Raw genomic sequence first — 23,318 nt, forward strand, 5'->3', positions numbered from 1 at the left:
GCCGTTCATAGTGAGTTCTAGCACTTATTTTTCTAGAAAAACAGCACTGGATGTCCCTATTTTTAATCAGAGAAATGATGGAGACTATGTAAAGAGATTCCATCTATGAGGATGCCATTTCCTGTTAGCCCCACAGATGAAATAGCAACAACTATCAAATCTGCCTAACAAAGGAATGGTTGAGACAGCCATTCTTACCCACTGGTACTGTAACAACCTCATAAGCCAGTTGAGACCCAACTTGCCTTGATTCTATTGTGCTGGCAGTGCAGATAACAACTGAGAACCTTATGTGGCATGAGTCACAGTTTTTCTATGCAAATTCTTTTAATTCCTTACCCCTAGGCTTATGATTCATGGGTTCCCACTTAATTTTATTTTGATTTTAAATGTGATTTGGATGGTATTTTAAGCTAATCATTTGATTTTGTGTTTTTAATGTGTTATATGCTTGGTGTTAGCCGCCCTGAGCCCGGTCTCGGCCGGGGAGGGCGGGGTATAAATAATAATAATAATAATAATAATAATAATAATAATAATAATTAAATGCCTGTGAGGTCCCAATGCATGCCACCTTCCCTTCCTTTTACAGAAGGGGAACAACTGCATTAATCAGGTCAGATCCTGATGCTTGTAGCCTGCATGTGCAGGGGGAAGAATTGTATGGATCAAGCCTGGATTATTATGGCCTTCATGTGGTGCATTGTCGCGGGGGAGGGTATGTACCTGCTCATTCAAAACTCAAAAAGATCAGCCAGCTAGGTAAAAAGTTGAAAAAGAGCACTAGGGTAATTAGGAGCTTTCTTTTCACCTTTCCTCCATTTATTCACAGGACAAGTAACTGTGTCAACACTGGGATTTCCATTACAGCACAGCATCTTCAACAATAAAAGGGCTTCTCATCAAGTTGGATGTTCAAAATCATACAATAAGCACAGTTATCTGTGAGCAAATGCAAGGAGAGAAGGCAAGGGAATTCCCTACCTGGCTTTAATCAATAACCTCTAAAGCCAGTTGTCTCTTATGTACCAAAGGGAGTCATGCTTCCTTTTATTTTTATTTTTATTTTTTTATTTGGACAGACCACTGCAGTCAGTCACACAACATCCCGGGAGAGATTGTACATAATAATAAGCAACTGTTGCTAACAATGTCTGAGCTTCATTGCCCACAACAATGTTGATAACAGAAGGAACAAATTCACAGCCTCAAAGAGTGGAAACCAAGAGCCACGTTAAATGCATGATTGAAGCAACTGATTGGGGTTGCAGTGAGCTGTATTTAAGCTCTCCTTCCATCGTTTCATCATTGTCCCAACAACAAAAACCCACCAACAACAACAACTAGCAGTTTTCTTCCTGGGACAAATAGTTTAACGGAGGCTATTTTTGTTGGGAAGGAAGGTTAAGGCCCCACTCCTCATGGTCCCAATCCTGATCTCCCCCACAGCTACTGCTTTTTAATTGCAACAATGCAATTAATGTACGTTGTCGTTTGCTATTCAGAAGCATCTGCTTGTGCCACATCAGCTGCCACAAGAAGTAGTGATAGCCACCAGCTTGGATGACTTTCAAAGAAGATTAGAGAAATGCATGGACGTTAAGGCTATCACTGGCTGCTAGCTACAAGGGCTGTATTTGACCTCCACTGTGGGAAGCAGAATGCCTTTGAATACCACTGGCTGGAAACCACAAGTGGGAAGAGTACTATCACATTAAGGCTCCACTTGTGGGCTTCCCATAGGCATATTTTTGGCCATTGTGATGTGGAGTAGATAGGCCATTGGCTTTGTGTTCTTATTTTTAGGATCACACCCACCAGCCATGTGGATTCCATCTGTGTGGAGACACTCCAAGAATGATGGCAAACCACAGGGCCACCAGGGGGTAGTCAGCAGGGGCATCAGCATTTGTAGAATTTGTAGAACCAGGCCTTTGGCTAATTAACATCTTATACCCCCTTCTTATATCCCCTTCTTGGGAGAAAAGCAATGACAAACCTAGACAACATCTTAAAAAGCAGAGACATCACCTTGCCTACAAAGGTCCGTATAGTTAAAGCTATGGTTTTCCCTGTAGTGATGTATGGAAGTGAGAGCTGGACCATAAAGAAGGCTGATCGCCGAATAATTGATGCTTTTGAATTATGGTGCTGGAGGAGACTCTTGAGAGTCCCATGAACTGCAAGAAGATCAAACCTATCCATTCTTAAGGAAATCAGCCCTGAGTGCTCACTGGAAGGACAGATCCTGAAGCTGAGGCTCCAATACTTTGGCCACCCCATGAGAAGAGAAGACTCCCTGGAAAAGACCCTGATGTTGGGAAAGATGGGAGGGCACAAGGAGAAGGGGACGACAGAGGGCGAGATGGTTGGACAGTGTTCTTGAAGCTATGAACATGAGTTTGACCAAACTGTGGGAGGCAGTGGAAGACAGGAGTGCCTGGCGTGCTCTGGTCCATGGGGTCACGAAGAGTCGGACACAACTAAACGACTAAACAACAACAACAACACCCTTAAAATGTGTTCGTGGGAGGGTGTGGGGAGGGGGATAATGGCTTGTGGGTTTTGTGTGGGTTTTTTGCTTTTATATTGTATTTTTATGTTGTGAACCACCCTGAGATGTGAGGATGATGGGTGGTATACAAATTTAATAAAAATAAATAAAATAAATATTCAAGGGTGTGGTTAGAAGATTTTGCAACTCCCTCCCAGTCCAGCTGTCCCCTCCATGCATTGGACATGTGCATGGAAGAGGCTCAAGTTAATTCCTGTAAGGAGATATGTTTAAAGAGATTGCTGATACTCTTTTAACTTACTTTAAACTCTAAAGCAATTAAGAGGTCAAAGTAAATTCAATATTTGTTATAACAGAGTAAGGGATAGTGAAAACTTTTCCCGTTTTTTATTGACTCACCTTTGCCCTTTCCAAGGTATTTGCTTTCCAAATGGAATTATTTTCTTCCTCTGTAATTTCTCCTACATTTTACATAGTCTTTATACTATTTTGTTGTTTTTCTAAATCTGGAATCCTGCCCAGCATTTTCTTATAGGCTCAAACAGGAAACTGAACAGAATGGTCACCTCTCTTAATTGTTCCAAATCAACCTGGCTTGCTCAGACAAAATGTGTTCTTTGTGAGCCAAAAATCAATTTTGCACAGAACGTCTAATTTTCTATACATTCCTGTAGCTGTTAATTAGACAAATGTCTCTAAAATGCTTTTATATTTTAGATGTTAAACTGTTCAATACTTCAACACAATGCTATCCAAACTCGGAGCTTCCAAAAATAATAGTGGGATGTACCTGAAATAAACAAAGAGCACACCAACAGGGAGTATGCACAATACGATTCAATTCAGATGTAACACTAAACCATGGTTTGTTGTTACATGGACAAGCCGTGGGCTTATAAACTCCCTTCTTCTTACTCCCCCTGCACACTCCAGTTCCTTCATGGACTAGTGGTTCTTGTTAATCTACTGTATAGCCTATCACAGAATTTGCCAGCCTTATATGCTACAACTCCCATCAGCCCTGACCACGGGCCAGACTGAAGACAGATGGAGCCCAAACCATCTGGATGGCACTAGGCTGAAGGCAGCTTGTCTACCATTTCAGCTGAACTGTGCAGACTGGTTTGCAGTGGTTTTCCCCCTTCTTCTTCTTCAGTCTGAAGCTTACCTTCCAAGTCCCGGACTGCAGAATCCGGGACCGGCAGCCGTGTGACACTGGAAGTTGCGTCAACGTAACTTCCAGTGTCGTTTTGCCCTTCTATGGGCACTAAAAATGGCCGCCGCCGGCGTCGAAAGTCGCTTCTACGCATGTCAGGAAGTGCGTCGACGCAACTTCCGGTGTCGCTCCGCCCATCTATGCGCACCCAAAATGGCCGACACTGGAAGTCGCGTCTATGCACTTCCGGACATGCGTAGATGCGACTTTTGACGCCGGCGGCGGCCATTTTTGGTGCCCATAGAAGGGCAAATCAGAAAGAAAAAAATGGCCGCCGGCAGGAGAAAATAACGGCGAAAAACAGGAGACGAAGTGATACAGGGGGACCACCGGGAAAAGGTAAGTAAAAATGGGGGTTTCCCGGGGAAAACGGGGTACTTGGCAGCTATGGTCTGAATATATGGCGAGGGGAATCAGGGAAGGCATGAGGAAGAAAAGAGGTGAGGGAGATTCATACACCCAAGAATTAACTGAGTAACACTGAATAGAGATAAACATGTTGCCAAAGTTAAGTGCTTTTAAGTCTCACTGGTTTCAGTGTGGAGTCAAACACCTCTGTACCCATATATCTCTCCCATGGAAATCTAGTGCATTTAAAAGTGTTGGGCTTCAGCAGGACTGAATGCATAGTGTGTGAATTACTCTAGAAATACTGCTTTTCTTTCAACATGCAAAATAACCTGTGTTTTTATCTTTTTCGCCATCCATTTTGGTGATTCATTAATGTAACTCACACCAACAATTAACATAATGCCAGAAAGCCACAATCATTTCTCACATGATGGGGGGGGGGAGAAGAGTTCTAGCTATAGGAGAGCTGATGCCAATTCCGTATCTAAACATCCCAAAATACCCTTAAACGTCTCTTAAGGATAAACAATCTTTCAACAGTATTTTTTGATACAGTCACACAACAAAGAAATGACTCCTTGATAACAGAAGAAGTAAGGAATCAAGGCTTAAGGAAAAAGGAATCTAGGAATGTATCACTAAACCCAACAAAAGTACAGTATGAGGACAGCATCTGCTTTAAAGCTCAGAAAACAAAGGGGAGATTATTACCTCCAGTAGTCAGAACAGATATTATTTCCATAGACTCCTGTGGGCAGTAAACATGGTGAATTTTCTTTGCATAGGATTAACACTGAACCTTTTTCAAATGCACACATGCGCGCAACTGGATGTCAGATCAAAGAAGGGCTGGGTGATATCATGCATACACCAAGAAACAACTGGTAGTTATTTACCGTAGGTGCTATATAAATTAAGCACTGCTGGCCCTCAGAATAATGTTTTAAGGTAAGGAAGAATTAAATTTCTGTGGGAGAGGGCTAGTTGCTTTCTAAATATTATCTTAATGTATTCTAGTGGGATGGATACCTTATATTTTGGTTAATCTGACTGTTAAGATTAGGAAGGCTTCACTTTGTTAAAGAAATGATGGGGGATTAATAACTGCACTTTCGTCCCTCCACCATTATCCTCAACAACCCTGTAAAGTGGATTAGGATGAGCGACAATCACTGGCCCAAGGTCACTCACTGAGGCTTCTAAACTTTGTCTCCCAGGTCCTAGCTCACTTAACATCTGTCCATCCTACACCACATTATGGAAGGGAAGGTGTAGAAGTGAACAAGTTGGCGGGATGGAGATACTCTCTCCCTCTAGGGGCATATCCCCTATTTCTTGCCACATAATTAGAATTTCATATGCCTATTAATTAGCATATGCCACAACTCAACTATGTCTGCCTGGCTGGTTGCATTTTGGGTCCTATTCTGGATATCTGGCAGATGTATTTGCCTTCCTAACCAATTTCCCACTATGTTTAGGTAGTTTGCAGCTCTGCAAATTACAGCTTTTGGATACTAAATCTGTCTGACCTATATTTATTTGATTTATTCCTGCATATAAGACTACTTTTTAACCCAGGAAAATCTTCTCAAAAGTCGGGGGTCGTCTTATACGCCGGGTCGTATTTCTTATACGGTGAGTATATCCCAAACTCTATATTTTAACTGGAAAAGTTGGGGGTCGTCTTATACGCCCAGTCATCTTATATACTGGAATATACGGTATTTATATAGCAATGAAAGCCAATGCATTGTAGTTGTTAGAGGACTGAACTAGAACCAGAGGCAGCCATGTTCAAACCTCCACACACTCATGAAGCTCACTTGTTGACCTTGGCCAAACACTGCCTATCAACTTAAGAGACTTAAGATACCTCGCAGGGTTGGTGTGATGCTGAAAGCCAGCGAGAACCATGTACACCACCTTGGTTTTTTTGGAGGAAAGGCAGGCTAACAAATGTAGTAAACAAGACACTCAGGTAATTAATATGAAGCACCATGGCTTTTTTCCAGCCAGAATTCACCGAAACTCCAGCACCTCTCAGATGGGCACCATTGCCATTCTAAGAGAACAAGGGAGGTGTTCATGGTGAGTTCCGCCACCCCTTTTTCTAGAAAAATAACACTGCAAAGCACCGTTATTATAATACAGCCTATACTGGTATTTTACACCTTCCTCTTCTCTTACAAATTAGTTATTATTACATTTGTTAATGGCACTCCCTCCAAAGTGCTCAGGGCAACGTAAGGTAAGTGGAGTTTGAGCGCTGAGCCCAAGGTCACCAAGTAAGCTTCATGGTTGGCTGGGGATTTTACACTAGGTCTTCCTGGTCCTTCAAATATAGGCTGCTTGTTCTTGTCATCTTTACATAAGCAGATGTGGAAGCCTTTCCCATTTCCAACCCAAGGCATTATTACTGATATTTATGACTGCAGTCACATGTGCTGGGAGCAGTAGGTCAGTATTGGTAGCAACTGCCTGTATTACCAAAGGCAATCTTTGGTAACAAATAAGAAGAAGAACTTTTTTGACCATCAACAGACCACCTTATTTAAATTTTCTACGTATCTCTCAGGCTGGGGTGGGAGGAAACCCTGACATATCAGCCTAGCTTCGTGTCTGTTTTTCATTAGCAAGCAGATAAAATCTGACCCTTAACTATAACATTTGAAAGGTCAACTTTCTTTTAAAAAATGCAAAGGATCTATTCCACTGAACTTGGAAGAATGTTGTTGCATGTACTGCTATCACATGACTCCCTCACACACCTCAAACGCAGCTATTAGGCTCCAGAAAGTGCCTGACAGCATTGCCTCTTAATTTGCTTGACAAAATTTCAATTCAGTTCAGGATCAGTGGCCAAATTTTCAATCTGGACACTGAATGCATGTGCTTAGAAATCAGCAGATGCTTTTAGGATCTGGATTTTATTGGTCCGTCTTTCAGAACTTAGTGATCTACTACCTATTATAATCCAATGAGAGGCACTCATTTAAAACACATTTATTATGGTGGGGAAAAGCAAAGCATGTGCTTAACGTTCCCACGGAAGTAAATGGGACTTTAAAAAGCACTTTCTTACAGCAGGTCTGGTCGAGTCATGAAACACAAAGGGCTATACCAGATGTTCTCAAAGTTCTCAAGCCTTTCTGAAGGCTGCACTAGTTTGCTAGGACACGTTCTAAAAATGAAAAATGACCACCATCCGCTAGGTATTTCTAAATACCTTGATGGAAGGAAGAGGCAGATTATGAACTTTGGGGAAAAAATCATAGCTCATTGGTAGAGCACAGGTCATGGATTCAGTCCCCAGCATCTCCGGGTAGGGCTGGGAAATATTCTCTTTCTGGAACTGCCGTCAATCAGTGCCTATAATATTGAGTTAGATGGACCAGTGGACCACTTGGTATAAGTTTCCTACAGTTCCTAACATGCAACAAGGTCCCATTAGGTGAACCATCTGTGTGAGTTTCAAGGGAACTGAAAAGCATTCCAGTAAGATGGTGAAATTTCCAGTAAGCTGAAGTGTTAGTAACAGCTGCTCCCATATGAAAAAGGCATGAAAAATGACTCTGGGCAGAGCTACAAGCAAATATAGTGTTCATAGCTTGAAGAGATCAGAATGGCAGGAAATAGCTACAGTTTTTCATGGACTGCCTCCAAAAATATTTGAATCTATTGCAGCTTTCATCTGTAATGGACATACCCTTTGTACTTTATATACACACGTAAGTATAGATCAAAACATAGGTTCGAAATATAGTTAACCTTTCAACTCACTTGAAATTTTCAGTCATTCAGATAAACCCACATACTGTAATACTGTCGGGAACATCATCCAACCCTCCACACCAACAGCTTTAAATGCAAAGTGGACATAGCCCCACAGTCCTTAAACCTCTTAATCTGCATTGGTCTCATTAGATTTGTTTCTGGGTAAGTGGACTGTGACATAAGTATTAAATAACTACTCATATGTACCTCAAAGCTTGCCAAATCTATATATGCAATGGGATTGTGGCACCTTATCTTGCAGCCTCTCTCAGCTGTACCTGCCCCACCTCTGTATTTACCCTGAATGGCATTCAATGATGTCCACTCACTTGTGAAATGGGAGTTTGGATTGGATATCCTGCTTTATCACTACCCAAAGGAGTCTCAAAGCAGCTAACATTCTCCTTTCCCTTCCTCCCCCACAACAAACCCTCTGTGAATTGAGTGAGGCTGAGAGACTTCAAAGAAGTGTGACTAGCCCAAGGTCACCCAGCAGCTGCATGTGGAGGAGCCAGAGCAGTCTCGAGCAGGCCGCGCGCCCTGGCGCTGAGGGGCAGAGATCGCTCCGGCGCCCCTGCCCTCGCAGGGCGCAGCGCCTGGCCTACCGGCCCAGCGCCCTGGCACCCCGTGCCACTGGGACTCTACCTAGAGCCGGCCCTGGGAGGAGCAGAGACACGAACCCGGTTCACCAGATTACGAGTCTACCGCTCTTAACCACTACTACACCACACTGGGACTTTCTTGCACACACCCAATAACTGTTCCAGAGGGTCTTCCAGCCCTCTGGAGCATATTGTGGGGTGGTGGTGGTGGTGAAGGGTGGACAACAGGGGAGATAGAAAGTAGAGGACCCCCACCATGTAAGCAGGTGCCTGCTTTTGCAAAGTTGGATCTTTGCAGTGTTGGTAATAAAGCCTATGCTGAAGGTTGTGCCAACTGTCTCCTACTTTTCTAAAGACCTTTCTTCCTTGCTACCCCACAGGCTTAGAACCACATCGCAGAACACCTTGTGCCTTACTTCTTTCAAATCCCTCTTCAAAATCCACCTTTTCCGTAAAGAATTGCATATTGCTTCCCTGCCTTTCTTTCTCTGGACCAATGGGACCTATCACAGTTCAACCCATGATGGTAGCCTCTCAATTGTGATGCTACAAAATCAGAAAGGAGAGAGAGGGTGGGGTTCCTACCCACTGGGCCTATGCACATTATATTGTATGAAAGCAGACATCATTTCATTTTTTACATCCAAAATGTGGCTGTAAAATGGGCTGGAGGTGGGGCAGGAAGGGTGTGTGTTTGTGTGTTACAAATCTACTCCCTTCCTCTCAATTAGGCTATTCATGCTTTGAGATAAATATGAATAGGGCATCTCTACACAAGTTCTTCATGCATACCATCCAAAATCTGAAAGATTCCAAGGGAGGGATGGGAAGCACATGGAATAACAAGGAGAAGATTGAAAGCACAGTTACAGAGGGACAAGGCACAACAAATCAATTTCTTTCTCATAAATAGCATGTTAATTACAAATCTGTTCCTTACCTTGGCAAAATTCAAAGTTCCCTTTTTTCCGGCAGTCACCTATTACTAAACTCAGTGCTCTCCAAGTGTTTCTTTTGACAGATATCATTCTCCACCAATCGTCCTGCTAATTTCCTCTCCTTTTCTGACTGGGACAGATATTACGTTCACCAGCCCAGAGATCAATCTTTTCTATTGACAACAACAAAAGAAAAAAAACACGCACATATCACAGCCAGTTTGAAGCACAAAGCCCCTTTATTGACATGCTATCTAATCTATCTATCTATCTATCTATCTATCTATCTATCTATCTATGTAACAGAAGTAGTAACTATAATCCTAAAGTAACTTCTTTATTATTGCATTTTAAAACCAATTCTTTTTTTAAAAAAAATATTATTCCCAGACGGAAGGAGGAAAACTAATGCATATACTGTACTGTGAATTGCAAACAAGTCAAAAATCAAAACTTATCTGGGTCAATTGTTCATAAGAAAGTAACTTGTATCAGATCAGATTATATTTCCATCAAGCTCTCCAGAGTTTCAGGAAGGGATTGTTCTTATGGCTACTGTCTAATCTTTTAAACTGAAGAAGTCAGGCATCAAACCTTCTGCACACAAACTTGTTCTTTACCACTGAGCTATGTCTGTGTTCCTTACCACTGAGCTATATATTACCTCCTGCTGTTTTATATAAGGTCACAATTTTTACCAATAACCCCCAGGATTCACAAACTACTAAAAAAAAGCATACCCAGTCCTGGGTCAATGATGCTATGATTTATTTATTCATAAATATTTTTAAACTTCTTCTTGTGCTCACATTCAAGAAGCATGATTAAAATAAAATGAATAACATCAAGACATAGGTAGTTTTAAACTGTTGTTATTGCTGCATTTTACATTGCTGTAACATCCCCCAACCCCATGGATCTTCTGATTATACGATTATAAATAAATAAATACAATAAAACATATTCCTATTAACATGTACAGAATTAAACTAGTTAAATGCTCTAAACCACTTTGAAAGTATTCTACTGCCCAGCTCTGTAGCTGGAACTGTTTCCAAAGAGCTGCTGTACTAATATCCCATTTACTTCAACATGGTTTGCATACCATAGCCAAGGAATTCTGAAGTGTGTGCCAGGGCACCCTTAGTATGCCAGGGAAAATAAAGCACCCATCAAAAAGAAAAGGCTGCATTATTACATGAATCCCTCCTCTTCACTTGCCTCCTTCCAGACAGCATCTGCTGAAGGAGGGCAATTATGCTGGGTCTCTTTATCAGGCCTGATGGAATTCCTTAACCACTTCCAATGCAGCAGCACAGCAGAATTATTCCCTTTCAGTAGATGCTTCCCATTGCATTGCGCATTCATTCTAACCGAGGAGTGGGGAACTTTTCGGCCTCCAGCTGTTGCTGAACTACAACTCTCGTCAGCTCTGGCAAGCATGGCCAGGGATGATGGGAACTGTAGTTCAGCAACATCTGGAGGGCTGGACGTTCCCCACTCCTGGTCTAACAAACAGATTGCATCCAACTATTTGTAAGAGCTGTTTGACAGAGGAACATTCTCCCTTGGGAGGTTGTGCACTCTCCTTCCTTGGAAGTTTTAAAGCAGAACTTGGATGGCCCTTTGTCATGGATGCTTTAGATGAGATTTCTGCAATGCAGGGGGTTGGACCAGAAGACCCTTGGGATCCCTTCCAACTCTACAATTCTGTGATTCTATAACTGCATCATAACTAAAATAGGTCTACTGAAACCAATGGGCTTAAGTTAAGTATGTGTTAAGTTACGTATCCATAAGTGGGTCTACACCAGGGGTCAGCAAAAATTTTCAGCAGGGGGCTGGTCTACTTTCCCTCAGACCTTGTGGGGGGCAAACTATATTTTGGGGGAAAATAAAAATGGACAAATTCCTATGCCCCACAAATAACCCAGAGATGCATTTTAAATAAAAGGACACATTCTACTCATGTAAAAACACGCTGATTCCCGGACCGTCTGTGGGCCAGATTTAGAAGGCAATTGGGCCGGATCCAGCTGCCGAGCCTTAGTTTGCCTACCCATTGTCCATAGCTGCCAAGTTTTCCCTTTTCTCGCGAGGAAGCCTATTCAGCATAAGGGAAAATCCCTTTAAAAAAGGGATAACTTGGCAGCTATGCCATCGTCTACACCAGGCATCCCCAAACTTTGGCCCTCCAGTTGTTTTGGACTACAATTCCCATCATCCCTGACCACTGGTCCTGTTAGCTAGGGATCATGGGAGTTGTAGGCCAAAACACCTGGAGGGCCGAAGTTTGGGGATGCCTGGTCTACACTGACTTAGTTGGATACAGCCCATTAGGTAGACACAGGGAATGCCAGAGGAAGCCTTTAGTCTGAAGGCAAACCACCTTTAGTCTGAAGTACAATCCACCACCCTGGCAGGCTGGACTGGAGGTGGCAGTAACAGCAGCAAGAAGCATCCACAGCACTCTGAAGAAGCACCAGGCAGCTAGGAGTTGTTAAATCCCCATCATACCCCAACAAAGCATGGCTCCTGAGCCTTGAGTGAAATCAAAATGATAAAGGGGAACCCAGGCATATAAGCTTCCCAGGGGCATTTAGCTGGCCATGTGAGAACAGAGTATTGGACGAGATGGGTCTTTGCCTGATCTAGCAGAGGTCTTCTTATGGAGGGAAGACATCAACAGTGGGCCCTGACAGTTGCCCAATGATGCCGCATGCTGACTCTAGGCCTGAGTAACTCTTACTCTTTCCCTTTCAGGTTTAGAAGTCAAATTCTCACCCAGTTTTAAATTCAAAAAATGTGTGTATCTCACACATTAAGCCAATCTTACATGTGTTTCTTATAATGCAAAAGTATTTCAGATATGGGGCAGCCTAAATAAACATATAAACTTGCAACAAGCCGATCCTAAAGATGCAAAAGCATGTGCTCATTTGAAAAAAATTCAGCCTAAATATATTCCATAAAACATCCCTGTCTAGTGAATTAGATCAGAGATGACAGTCAGTAAATAAATAAATATAGCTAAAAATAAAGACGGGCCTGGAAGGCATGATATTATTCTGCCCTGGGACTTCAGGATAGAGGAGAATAAAAATATTGCTATCCTGAAATCTAATGCCATATAAAGCAATGGGTTTTCTTGGTTCCACATGAGATGCAGTCTGATGTGCTATTTCAATTTCATTTTGCTGGGCTTTGTTTACTAGTGAATGTTATTTGCTCAGTGTAAACATATTTTCATAATAAGCATATACCCTGTCAGAGACGACACTATGGGCAGCTTCCTGTCCAACTTTTTGAAGACGAATTTCACCAAATGTTGAAGTTTTCAATTTGATAAAATATCCTTCATATGTATAAACACAGTTTCCAAAATCTGTTACTCAGTTGGGAAACAGCAATGATTTACTTAACTTAGTGAATGATATTTACCAAAAATTTCCTTTTCAATCTATGCAAACCTAAAAGATCAACTTTCATACTTCAAATAATCTTCTTATAACATTAGTCATTTTCTATAGTTATTTTATAGGATTAGGAGGCAAATTAATTTAGGATGTCTGCATCTAATACCTTTGATAACACTCATTGTTTGATCTGGGAAGAAATTTCATGCATTTCACAGATTTGTGCAAGGAAAAGGGAATTTGTAGGAGACATATTGATGGATTGTCCAAAACAATATTATATGTACCAAACAGAAAGGCTTTTTTCTTAAAAGTATATAGATATATCTTTAGTGTAAAGTACATAATCTGAATCACCCATTTGTCATTTCACAGAAACCTCTGACAATGTTAAGTGAGCGGAATTTCTCCACCATTTTGCAAACTGTATGCAGAGCCACACTGTTTAATTAACATCTCCTTTAAATATAATTTGATACACAGCAGCCATTTGTAAGGCAATCTGCGTTTCATTCATTTTACCCCATAATAGTTAGGAACACACACACACACACACACACATCATTTTTGTTGTCTAGCGTATTAACTCTTGCAACTAACAGGATGACTGAAAGGTGCTCGGAAGCTCCCTCACTACCCCTTTTGAAATAGAAAGCCTTAAAAAACCATTTGTATTTCTCCAGAAGAGTGGCATTAAAAAGCTCATCATGTTGCATAACCATGGAAATAGGGAAAAACATACATTCCCAAACAAATATTACTTTTTCTCAATGGTATGAAGTAATTAAAGCCATATGTGTAAATCTGTGATCCATGCAGTAGTTCAAGCTGCAGCTAATAGAAAATACAGCGAATGAACTCTGCCATATAAAAGATTCTTGTTACAGAAATATAATGTGAAAACCAGATGGAGATAGAAACCCTTAATCACAGATGGGAATGCAATCACTGGCATACAGAATTTTTTTTATTATTATCAATCTTAACCATATGCAAAATGTATTTATTTTGTGCAGAATGCAATAACTTGAGAGAGCCTCCTATTTGAAATCAGTTAACCTTGTAGTCAAAGCACTATTATCTCCACCCCTCCACTCCCTTCCAAGATACTCGGCTGAGCCAAGGTTTTAAGAAGAGGAGTCATTGGGCCTGGCAAATCACTCTTGCAGCAGTTTATCTTTCAGAAAATTTAATAGGATCTAAAGACTACACATATCAGAATCAACATAAAAGAAAATCAAGTGCAGTTCCCAGTTCCTGTACTGCTTAGTTACTGCCAAGAACCCCTTCATCACCTAAGCACACACAGGATTGTATTACCATGGAGTTAAGTCTTTTTCCTCTAGCAGGAGTGCACAACTTGTTCAGCAACAGAGAACCACATGGGGAATACACCAGAAGGAAGACACATGCAGCTCTTCACCAATTCTACTGGCATGTAATTAACACAATATGCGCATCACTCTTTATTTGAACCTAACCTGCACCAAATAACAGTTAATGGCCATAATTTTTAAAGTAAATAAAGTAAATGTTATACACATATTCTGAAATTTGGGCAGAATTGTGGGCATAAGCCTAGGCAAACTTCAGAATCACATCTTCTCCTACACAAGGACATCAGAAGCTTTTGCTTGTTACTTTCTTCTGAACCCAATGAAGTATGATTTAATTTTAACTGAAGTCGGCTTCAAACCTTCAGTCATCAATCTGGCTTGTTTCAACAAACTGTTGTTAAGATTAGCCACAATTTAGCGTAGGCATCCCCAACCTTTGGCCCTCCAGATGTTTTGGACTACAATTCCCATCATCCCTGACCACTGGTCCTGTTAGCCAGGGATCATGGGAGTTGTAGGCCAAAAGGTCTGGAGGGCCACAGTTTGGGGGGGTGCCTGGTTTAGAGTTTGGATGTTACACGGAAGTGTGGTTAATTAAAAGCAGAAGACAATGCCATGTTAATCCACCAGGTTCAGTTTCTGATATTGTTGTACCACTGGAGCAGATATTTATCCAGAATCTTCTGTATGTCTGATTTTACTCATTCTTCCATTCCTTCGTAGTCATGGGAGTTTCTTCCACCCAATCCCCAGATATATTGCCAAAATGTCACCAGCATCAATGAAAAAATAAATAAAAAATTGGTCGTGTCTATGAGAGAAACTCTTATGAATTTGAAGGAAGGAATTTGTAAACACTTTTAGAGAGCCAACGGCTTTTTATTCTTCCTACTAAAAATGTTTTTAAAAGGTAAAAGCCATTTCAAGCTGCTAAGAAGTGCGACACTTACCATGTGCTTTTAAAATGAATACAGAAATGTTCCTGGAAATGAGTTGCAGGGACAATACACAGAAAAATGAGCAGCCATCACCACCGCCCCCTCCCCCAAATGCTACTGCATATAATGTTTCAGCACCATGTAGCTTCATTCTCAAGAACATTTCCAGTCCCTATTTTTTAAAGAATATTTTTTATTAAATGGGGGGGGGGAGGAAAAAGCTCTTAGATTACCTTACGTTTTCCCCCTTCCTGAAAATGTGCCTTTCAGCTTCTGACTTTGCAGCAGAGAGTCCCCCACTCCCCATCAAATCTCTGGAATTCGGTTGGGCTGAAACACTGACAGCAGCCGTAATTAGACAATTTTTGGTCTTAAATGAGTCTATTGCCCATTTCTACCCCATTCTTATGTAGCACCACAAGGATAAGCTTTTAAAAACCTTCTTGGGTGTTACTCTTCAACAACCTTGGTTCAAATGTTACAGTTGCTTATTTCTGCCTCTTCCTTATATGACACGTATTTCAAAAACTCTGAAAACCTTCCTGAATGTTCATTCTTCTTTATCAGCCTAGACTTCAAATGATCTGCAACCAGGGTGGAATCTAAGGTAAAGGGTAAAGGGATCCCTGACCATTAGGTCCAGTCGTGACCGACTCTGGGGTTGCGGCGCTCATCTCGCTTTATTGGCCGAGGGAGCCGGCGTACAGCTTCCAGGTCATGTGGCCAGCATGACAAGGCCACTTCTGGCGAACCAGAGCAGCACACGGAAACACTGTTTACCTTCCCGCTCTAGCAGTACCTATTTATCTACTTGCACTTTGACATGCTTTCAAACTGCTAGGTTGGCAGGAGCAGGGACCAAGCAATGGGAGCTCACCCCGTCGTGGGGATTCAACCTTCTGATCGGCAAGCCCTAGGCTCTGTGGCTTAACCCACAGCACCACCCGCGTTCTGGGTGGAATCTACACACATATAAAAGCCATTTTTTAAATTATAAAAAGTGTTTTTAAAAATACATTGACTTTTCCATAAGGCTGACCATTGTCATCTAGTGTCGCATTGTATATTGCACTTAAAACGTTTTTATTTGCAGCTGTATAGCTAAGTCCAGTTTTCACTTTCTAAAACAGAAGTTCCAGAGCAGTAAGATATTGTTAAAAGCCACTGGCAACACAAAAAGGCAGAGGCTCTCTCATTCAACACAGATCAGACTGTGGCATGCACTAGGACTCTACCACAGCATCCCAGATCAGAAGGGATTACAATCAACATGCCCCCCCACCTGCAATTCCTCTCCTGTAACATCCCCCCTTTGCCAAGCAGCAGGTACAACAAGAATGCACCTAATTTGCGAAGCAGAAACTAAGAAAACCAAGCTACACTGCCTAATACGGAAGTTACAGCGGTTGGCTAACAAAGCCAAGCCAAAATTTGCGGAACCTTACAGAAAGCAAAATGGCACACCAACTCCAAGGAAGGAAGGAAGGAAGAATTTGCCCCAAGTTCTCTTTCTTGGTCCCTCTACACAGATCTGGTGGGGAAGAGTGGGACAGAATGTGAGGAACAATGTTTGAGAGATGATCTCAAGATCTGAAAGCAAGCTTAAAGTGCCCTGCATCTTGATATATTTAAAATTACAACAGCTGACTCAAAAGTGCTGAAAGAATTCAGCTTGCTTCTTGAGCACTTCTGTTTCCATTTCTGTGGTTCAAATAAAGGTATCATTATCATTATCAGTTTATTTTCACACCACATTTTCCAGGTGATGATCAATGCAGCTCAGAAGAGGGAGCAAGTTAATATACAGCAGGAATGGGAAACCTTTGGCCTTCAAAATGTTGTTGGACTCCAACTCCCATCAGCCTCAGCCACCATGGCCAATGTACAGAGATGATTTGTAGACCCATAGCATCTGGAAAGCCATTGGTTTCCCCACACCAATATTGAGAACCAGCAGAAGCAATTATAAATATACCAAAAGCATTTCATAATAATAGCTAAACCCACATTAGCTGGCTAACAAAAACATCATGAGTAAAATTTTCCCCAAACATATGAAAAGCTTTCCTTTCTGAAATAAGAAAACAACCAAGTAAAATGCACATTTAGCTAACATAATTTAGTGATTTGATTTGGAAATAGTTATCAGCACAAAATACAAGACCAGTAAAATTTAAACCAGTAAAATTTAAGAACTATCTAAACAGCAGCATTTCAAATAAGCCAAAAACATGCACCAAATTGGAGTGATGCTATCTAGGCACATTTGGCAGTAGAAGAACAATTTGCAGTTGGAGTAAATCAGGTGCAAAATGAAAAATAAGTAGTGAAGAAAAAAATTCACAACCACCAAGAATCAGGATAATCTTTATTATTTATTTATCCCCTGCCTTTTATCCAAGGAGTCAAGGCAACATCCACTGTTCTTTACCCTCTTTCCCACATTTGATTCTCAAAAAAAGCCTGTGAAGTAGATTAGACTTCAGGATTTGACGGGTCTACAGTTACCCAACGAAATTCATGACACTACAAGAATTTGAAGCAGAGTCTTCCCAGTCCTGGTCTCTAACTCCAACCATTACACTACAATTTTTCTGGTTTCCTCGGAACCATGTTGTTGGCATCTGTCTGTCTCAAAGGACAATAGAGTGCGCCTCTGGGGGTGAATGACCTCCCTGGGGCACAAGCCTGGTCAGTATGTATGGAGGTCCTAGGCTTCCCAGACAAGACCCCTCTCTTGGCCTTGCTGATGTGGTCCAAAGAAAAGCAGAGCAATATGTTTGGCACAGCTTGGCTGAAGGAGTTGCCAGAAGGAGGTGTACAAAGCGCCATTCAACCATCTTAGGGACTTCACTCCGGATTTGTGTAGGGTTTACTCCTTAGCCTTTTCTTCTCCCAAAGATATGACACAAGGCAGCAGTTTAGTATCAGAGTTTTCCTTCTCCTACATGGGCTACTTTCCCAGGTTGACGAACCCCATCTGCCCCTCGCTTCCCTCTACAGCATGTGCAGAAACTGCCTTCTTTACCACTGGACCCACTGGTGGTCTCATCTGCTCAAGCCATCAGAGTTTGTTGTGTATAGCCAAAGGCTGTCTTTGCACACAGGGGAAGTCCCTAACTCACCCAAGGTTTGAGACCCATTGGCTACTCTACCCTGCTTTAGTTGGCCATTCGAAGCCGTTCCCGAAGTGTGGCCACTGTCGCATGCTTACAGCTTCTAGGAGCCACAGGTGAGAGCTGAGTGGAGGGTGGGGACCAAAGGTGGACAAACAGCTCCAAAAGGAGCATGATGTATCCTCCACCAGAAGTACTACCTCTCCCCTAACACACCATAGACTGTACTGTAATATAAATGGGGAACTAAGTCATCATTATTGGTAAACAACCTTCAAAACACACACAAACACACATGCAGATTAAGCTAGAATCTTAAAATCACACTCCAGACTTTTAAAAAATTAACTTTAATTCAGAGAGATCTCCAATCAGGGACACTAGAGAGATACGCTAAGCTTGCTGGCAACACACTTCTCTACTGAACAGTGATTCAGCATCCGTGAGCAATTATAACATGAAACATCACACCTCCAGTTCATCATCTGGTTTGGAGGACAGCCAACTTCACTCAACCACCACCACTGGTAATTTAAAGAGCTAAACTGAGAATAAACTAAATATAACAACACAAGGGGATTACAACATTTCAAATAGTTTAAGGATAATTCTAGGAAGAAGAAAGGTTCTACCTTGTCTCTTGGTAAGAATTAATATTTATTAGCTGAGAGAAAAAGCCAAGTTTACAAAAGAACAGCTACTGTAGGTCTCACTAAATCATACTGCAGCTTGGAGAATCCATGAAAAAATTATTCAAGTTCATGCAAATCAACAGATAATTCCAATGAAATTATTGTGGCATTGTGCATGAATCAATGGGTTGAATACTTATTTCCTGCTCTCATACATAACTGGCTTACTGTTTTTCAAATATTTTATCTGACATTGCAGCTAATGTTAAAATATGCTACTTTCCATTAAAAAAAAGAGAGATTCATCTTCCTCATTTTTATGTCTTTCTTCAGACTCACAATGACAAAGAAACCTAGCAGTTTTGTTGTTGTTGTTGTTTAACAATCTTGCCAACATGTTACAAGGGAGAAATTATGTGACTTTGAATTTTTGTGCAACTGTTCCCACATATAACCTTGCCAGATCTCAGAAGAAATGAGAGAAAATGGCATATACTATTTCCACACATTAATTTATTGACATGCTTTCACATTTAAAATTGCATATCATCTATTCTTGAAGACTAGCTGAAACCCTAAGCAGCCCGGTGACAGGAGAAAACACACACACTCCTTCATGTCAATTTGATACCAACCTAGAAAAAACAGTGGTTCAAAATCAATCAAAAAGGGGAAAAATAAGAATTTAATCAAGTGTATCTATTAATTTATATAATGAAGTGCATCTATTAATTTGATGCACCTTTTAAATATAACAAGCCATTGTAGCTTACAAATAGCTTAGTACTGTATCATGTATCACAGTGAAAACACAAAAACCCTCCACGCACAATTTTCTTTCTTTTTCCTCCCTCCCCCTCATCCAATTTCATTGACGAGGGACAGTCCCTAGAGAACAAAGAGAAGAGAGAACCTATTATATCCAGAGGCTGGTTTCTCCAAATTGAAGGCATCTGTTCCATGCCCATGACTTCCACATACTGTAGAAGAAAAACAGAACTTTGAAGGCATCTGTGTTCATGCTTGACAGTCCCAGATCTTATGCACTTCCGTAATTGCCCAGCTGCAAACACGGTTTGCTCGCTGCTGCTGTCATTGTCAGCTGATCTCATCTCTGTCACACACAAAACAAAGACTGTAGAGCCATGATTTATAAAGTAAAGTTGAGAGTGCCACACAGAATTGCCACCAGCTGTCTAATCCATCTTGCTACTCTCCTTACCTGGTATAGACCAGACAACTGAGGATTATACTTCATGCATTTGAGAAAATGTGCTCTGGCCCACAAAATGGGCTCTGGTCCTCTTATGCCACAATACAGCAGTTCTCAAACTTTTTTTGCAGTGGCAGAACCCTTCACTTTAAACTAAATTTCAGTGGAATCCTTGGAGTAAAAAGTTTTACACAGATTTTTTTTTTTGTAAAGCAGGGTGGGGAGAAGGTGTGATTTTTGGAAGAGAGCCAGCCAGAGAGGTAACCAGGGCCGGATTTAGGTTTGATGAAGCCCTAAGCTACTGAAGGTAATGGGGCCCTTTATACGTCCAGCTGTCCTTTGTCAACAACAAATTGTCACTGCTTTTTGTGTTAAATATATGCTATATGGTAATTTATGAACCTAATAGGTATCTAAAGCCATTTTATTTAATTTTTATCTCATATTTTGGAAATGCACATCCAGTTTTTTTCCCTTTAAATTTTTGCCCCCCCCCCAAAAAAAGAGTGGACCCCTAAGCTATACCTTGTTTAGCATATACGTAAATCTGACACTCTAGGTAACATTTAAAAGCAACTTTGAGACCTATAAAAACTTTGCTGTCAACCTCTGTTAAGGCTTTGGCTCCAATGAGAGAGAGTTTTTATCTGGCCATATATTTAACTGTTGCTGCCAGGCTGCAGCTCAATAGAAGGTTCTGGGATGGGGAAGAGGGATTCCCGTGACAACTGCTTGAACACATGGGCAGGGCAGAGTTGCTTACCCAATGCCACATGATGCTGCCGGTTACTGATGGGGCAAAGCAAGGATGGGAGCGGCGGATTGGGCGCACACCAAGTTTCACACTGCCTGGGCCACACTTCCTCTTGGTAGCCAGCAGCAACATGCAGCATTGGAAAGTTGCATAAGCAACACTCCCTGCCCCCCCGCCTGCCAACTGCTATTGACTTAACCATGGAAAGCATGGTAAAGGGAAGAAAAGAAGGGCAAGGGATTCCCAGGGCAATGGCTTGAGAAGTGCATTTAATCCCCATGGCTGTAGCTCAATGGAAATCGCACATTATGTGTGCTTGTCCACCATTCCAACTTTTCTTTGCTGGACTCCTTGGAACGCTTTGCAGAGTCCCAGGGCTCTGTGAAACAGAAATGCTGCCATAAATCCCATACTTTTCCATCTATAAGACGCCCCCATGTATAAGACACCCCCTATTTTGGGGGACTCCGATTTAAGAAAATGGGGGAAGATCTATCTGTGTATAAAATGCCCCCAAATTTTGAACATTTTTTTGGGGGGGGGGACACCTAGCCTTATACACGGAAAAATATGGTAATATGTTGGGTCTTTAAGGTGTCACAAAACACAGTTGTGCTTGCTACAGCAGAATTAGCAGGCTCCACACATGAAATCCTTCCACCTGGGAAACCACAGCTAGAATCCTGCAAGCAGCTTCTTCAATACACTTGTCTCACTCAGCTTGCATGGGTTTTATCTGAACAAGGGCCCATGTACCTTAGAGTGCACATACATCAATGAGATAACATAGTAGTGCACAGGCCCATAAGAAATGTTATCATCTTACATATGTGTGACTCTCCTGTTCTCACACCAAAGATCACTATCTGGCCACCACTCTCACATAGGAAACGGCTTCACACAGACTATTTGTCAATCTAGCTCAGTCTTGTTTACTGTGGCTGGCAGCAGCTCCCCAAGTTCTCAGGCAAGGGTCCTTTTCATCACACTGGTAACCTAATCCCTTTTAACCTGGAGATGTTAGGCAATGAATCTGGGATCTTCAAACAGGTGTTCCACCAATGAGGTACAGCTCTATGCAATTCTCTCTCTCCAGAATTGCTGAAATTCGAAAATATACAGCAACATGTGTTATCTTGACAGGTAATTATTGGAGAGGGGAGCCATGGGAAGCTACTGCACATGTGCAGAAACTAACAACTTTTTGAAGAGGCTTCCCAAATGCGAAGCAGAATCAGTGACAGGGGCTGCTGGAGTATATGAGGGTATCACCACTTTGCTACTTTCACCATAATAGTGGGACTCCATAGAAGCAACATAATGTTAACTTGAGGTGGTGGTGGTTCAAAAAACATGCAGTCTTTCAACGAACTTTTAGAAGGCCACTTGCGAAGCTAGAACAAGGGAATTCTGGCAGTGATCCAGTTGGGGTGCAACACTAAGCCACACCCTGGCTTAGCATGAATGAGCATACTACAGGTTCCCAGAGAGAAGTCTCCTCCTCTGGTCCTGCTGCTATGAGCTAAGCCATGGTTTGGCTTCGTGTTGCATCTGAACCCAAACTTGTGGTTGTGTGTGTGTGTGTGTGTGTGTGTGTGTGTGTGTGTGTGTGAAGTATTTGCCTTCCTCTGAATATTTAACAAATACATTAAGGAAGCTTCTTCAAAATAAATTCAGAACAACAGGTTGGCACTATCACACTGATTACCGCCCGAATATCTTGGCATTGGGGTGTTGCAATTTCAAAGTCAGAAAACAAAAATACTGAACCAAACATATCTTGATGCGGCCAACTCTCTGCAAGTATTTTCATACAAAATGCAGCTCCAGCAAAACACCACTACCATTTGCTTTTCAGTTAATAGGATACTTTACTGATAGTGGCATCCAATGCATGTTCAATCAGAAGTATGTTTAACTGTATTCAAAGGGGGATTTCATGTTCCACATACATAGGATTTCAACCTTTCCCCACTTTTAAGAGAGAAAAACTCATTCTTCAAATACCTGTTCCACTAGAGTCAACTTTAACGAATGCAACAAAACTATTAAAGAGATCATATGGGCAAGACATGAGGAGAATGTTCTTCCACCGGCACAATTAGCCTTTATTTGAAGTATTGCAGTTTCACAGGAGAAACGCCCGAATCTGATAAATATCAATGTAGCTTACTAATTCTTTGAGTTTAAGTATATCACTGTACATTTAAAATCTGCATTACCTCAGAAAAGAATATACAATATGAGGTGGAAGTTGAAGGCTTTCGGTGAATAGCTTGGTCATGAACTAACCCTCCTTCAACATTTTCTCAAAGAGCACCATTGTAGTGCCTAAAGGTGCCTAAATTCTCATCTATGGAACTTAATGCCATACTTGATATGATAACAAGCTTTCTGCAATACTTTTTGCACACACCCACACACACACACCCCAGTAACAGTACAAGTTTGCTTAGAAAGAAAAGAACTAACCAACAACCTGGCGCCATTGTCCATAAATGTTTGGCAATGAT

At 41.5% G+C, this 23,318-nt stretch overlaps 1 protein-coding gene across 6 annotated transcripts in view; it reads right to left on the reverse strand.

Annotated features, from left to right (window-relative positions):
- The window catches only part of RUNX1T1 (RUNX1 partner transcriptional co-repressor 1), a 152,499-nt gene that overhangs the window by 114,482 nt on the left and 14,699 nt on the right, over positions 1-23,318 (reverse strand). For 4 of the 6 annotated variants that reach the window (XM_035126461.3, XM_035126462.3, XM_088675680.1 and 1 more), the window contains one exon: positions 9,402-9,572. The exons of the other annotated variants lie outside the window; for them this stretch is intronic. In XM_035126461.3, the coding sequence (XP_034982352.3) occupies positions 9,402-9,489 (88 nt within the window). In that variant the 5' untranslated portion in view covers positions 9,490-9,572. The remainder of the gene's footprint in view (positions 1-9,401; positions 9,573-23,318) is intronic. 6 annotated transcript variants of the gene reach the window in all.

The sequence above is a fragment of the Zootoca vivipara genome, chromosome 8, assembly GCF_965207765.1.
Source record: "Zootoca vivipara chromosome 8, rZooViv2.hap1.1, whole genome shotgun sequence".
In the NCBI taxonomy this organism is placed as follows: domain Eukaryota; kingdom Metazoa; phylum Chordata; class Lepidosauria; order Squamata; family Lacertidae; genus Zootoca; species Zootoca vivipara.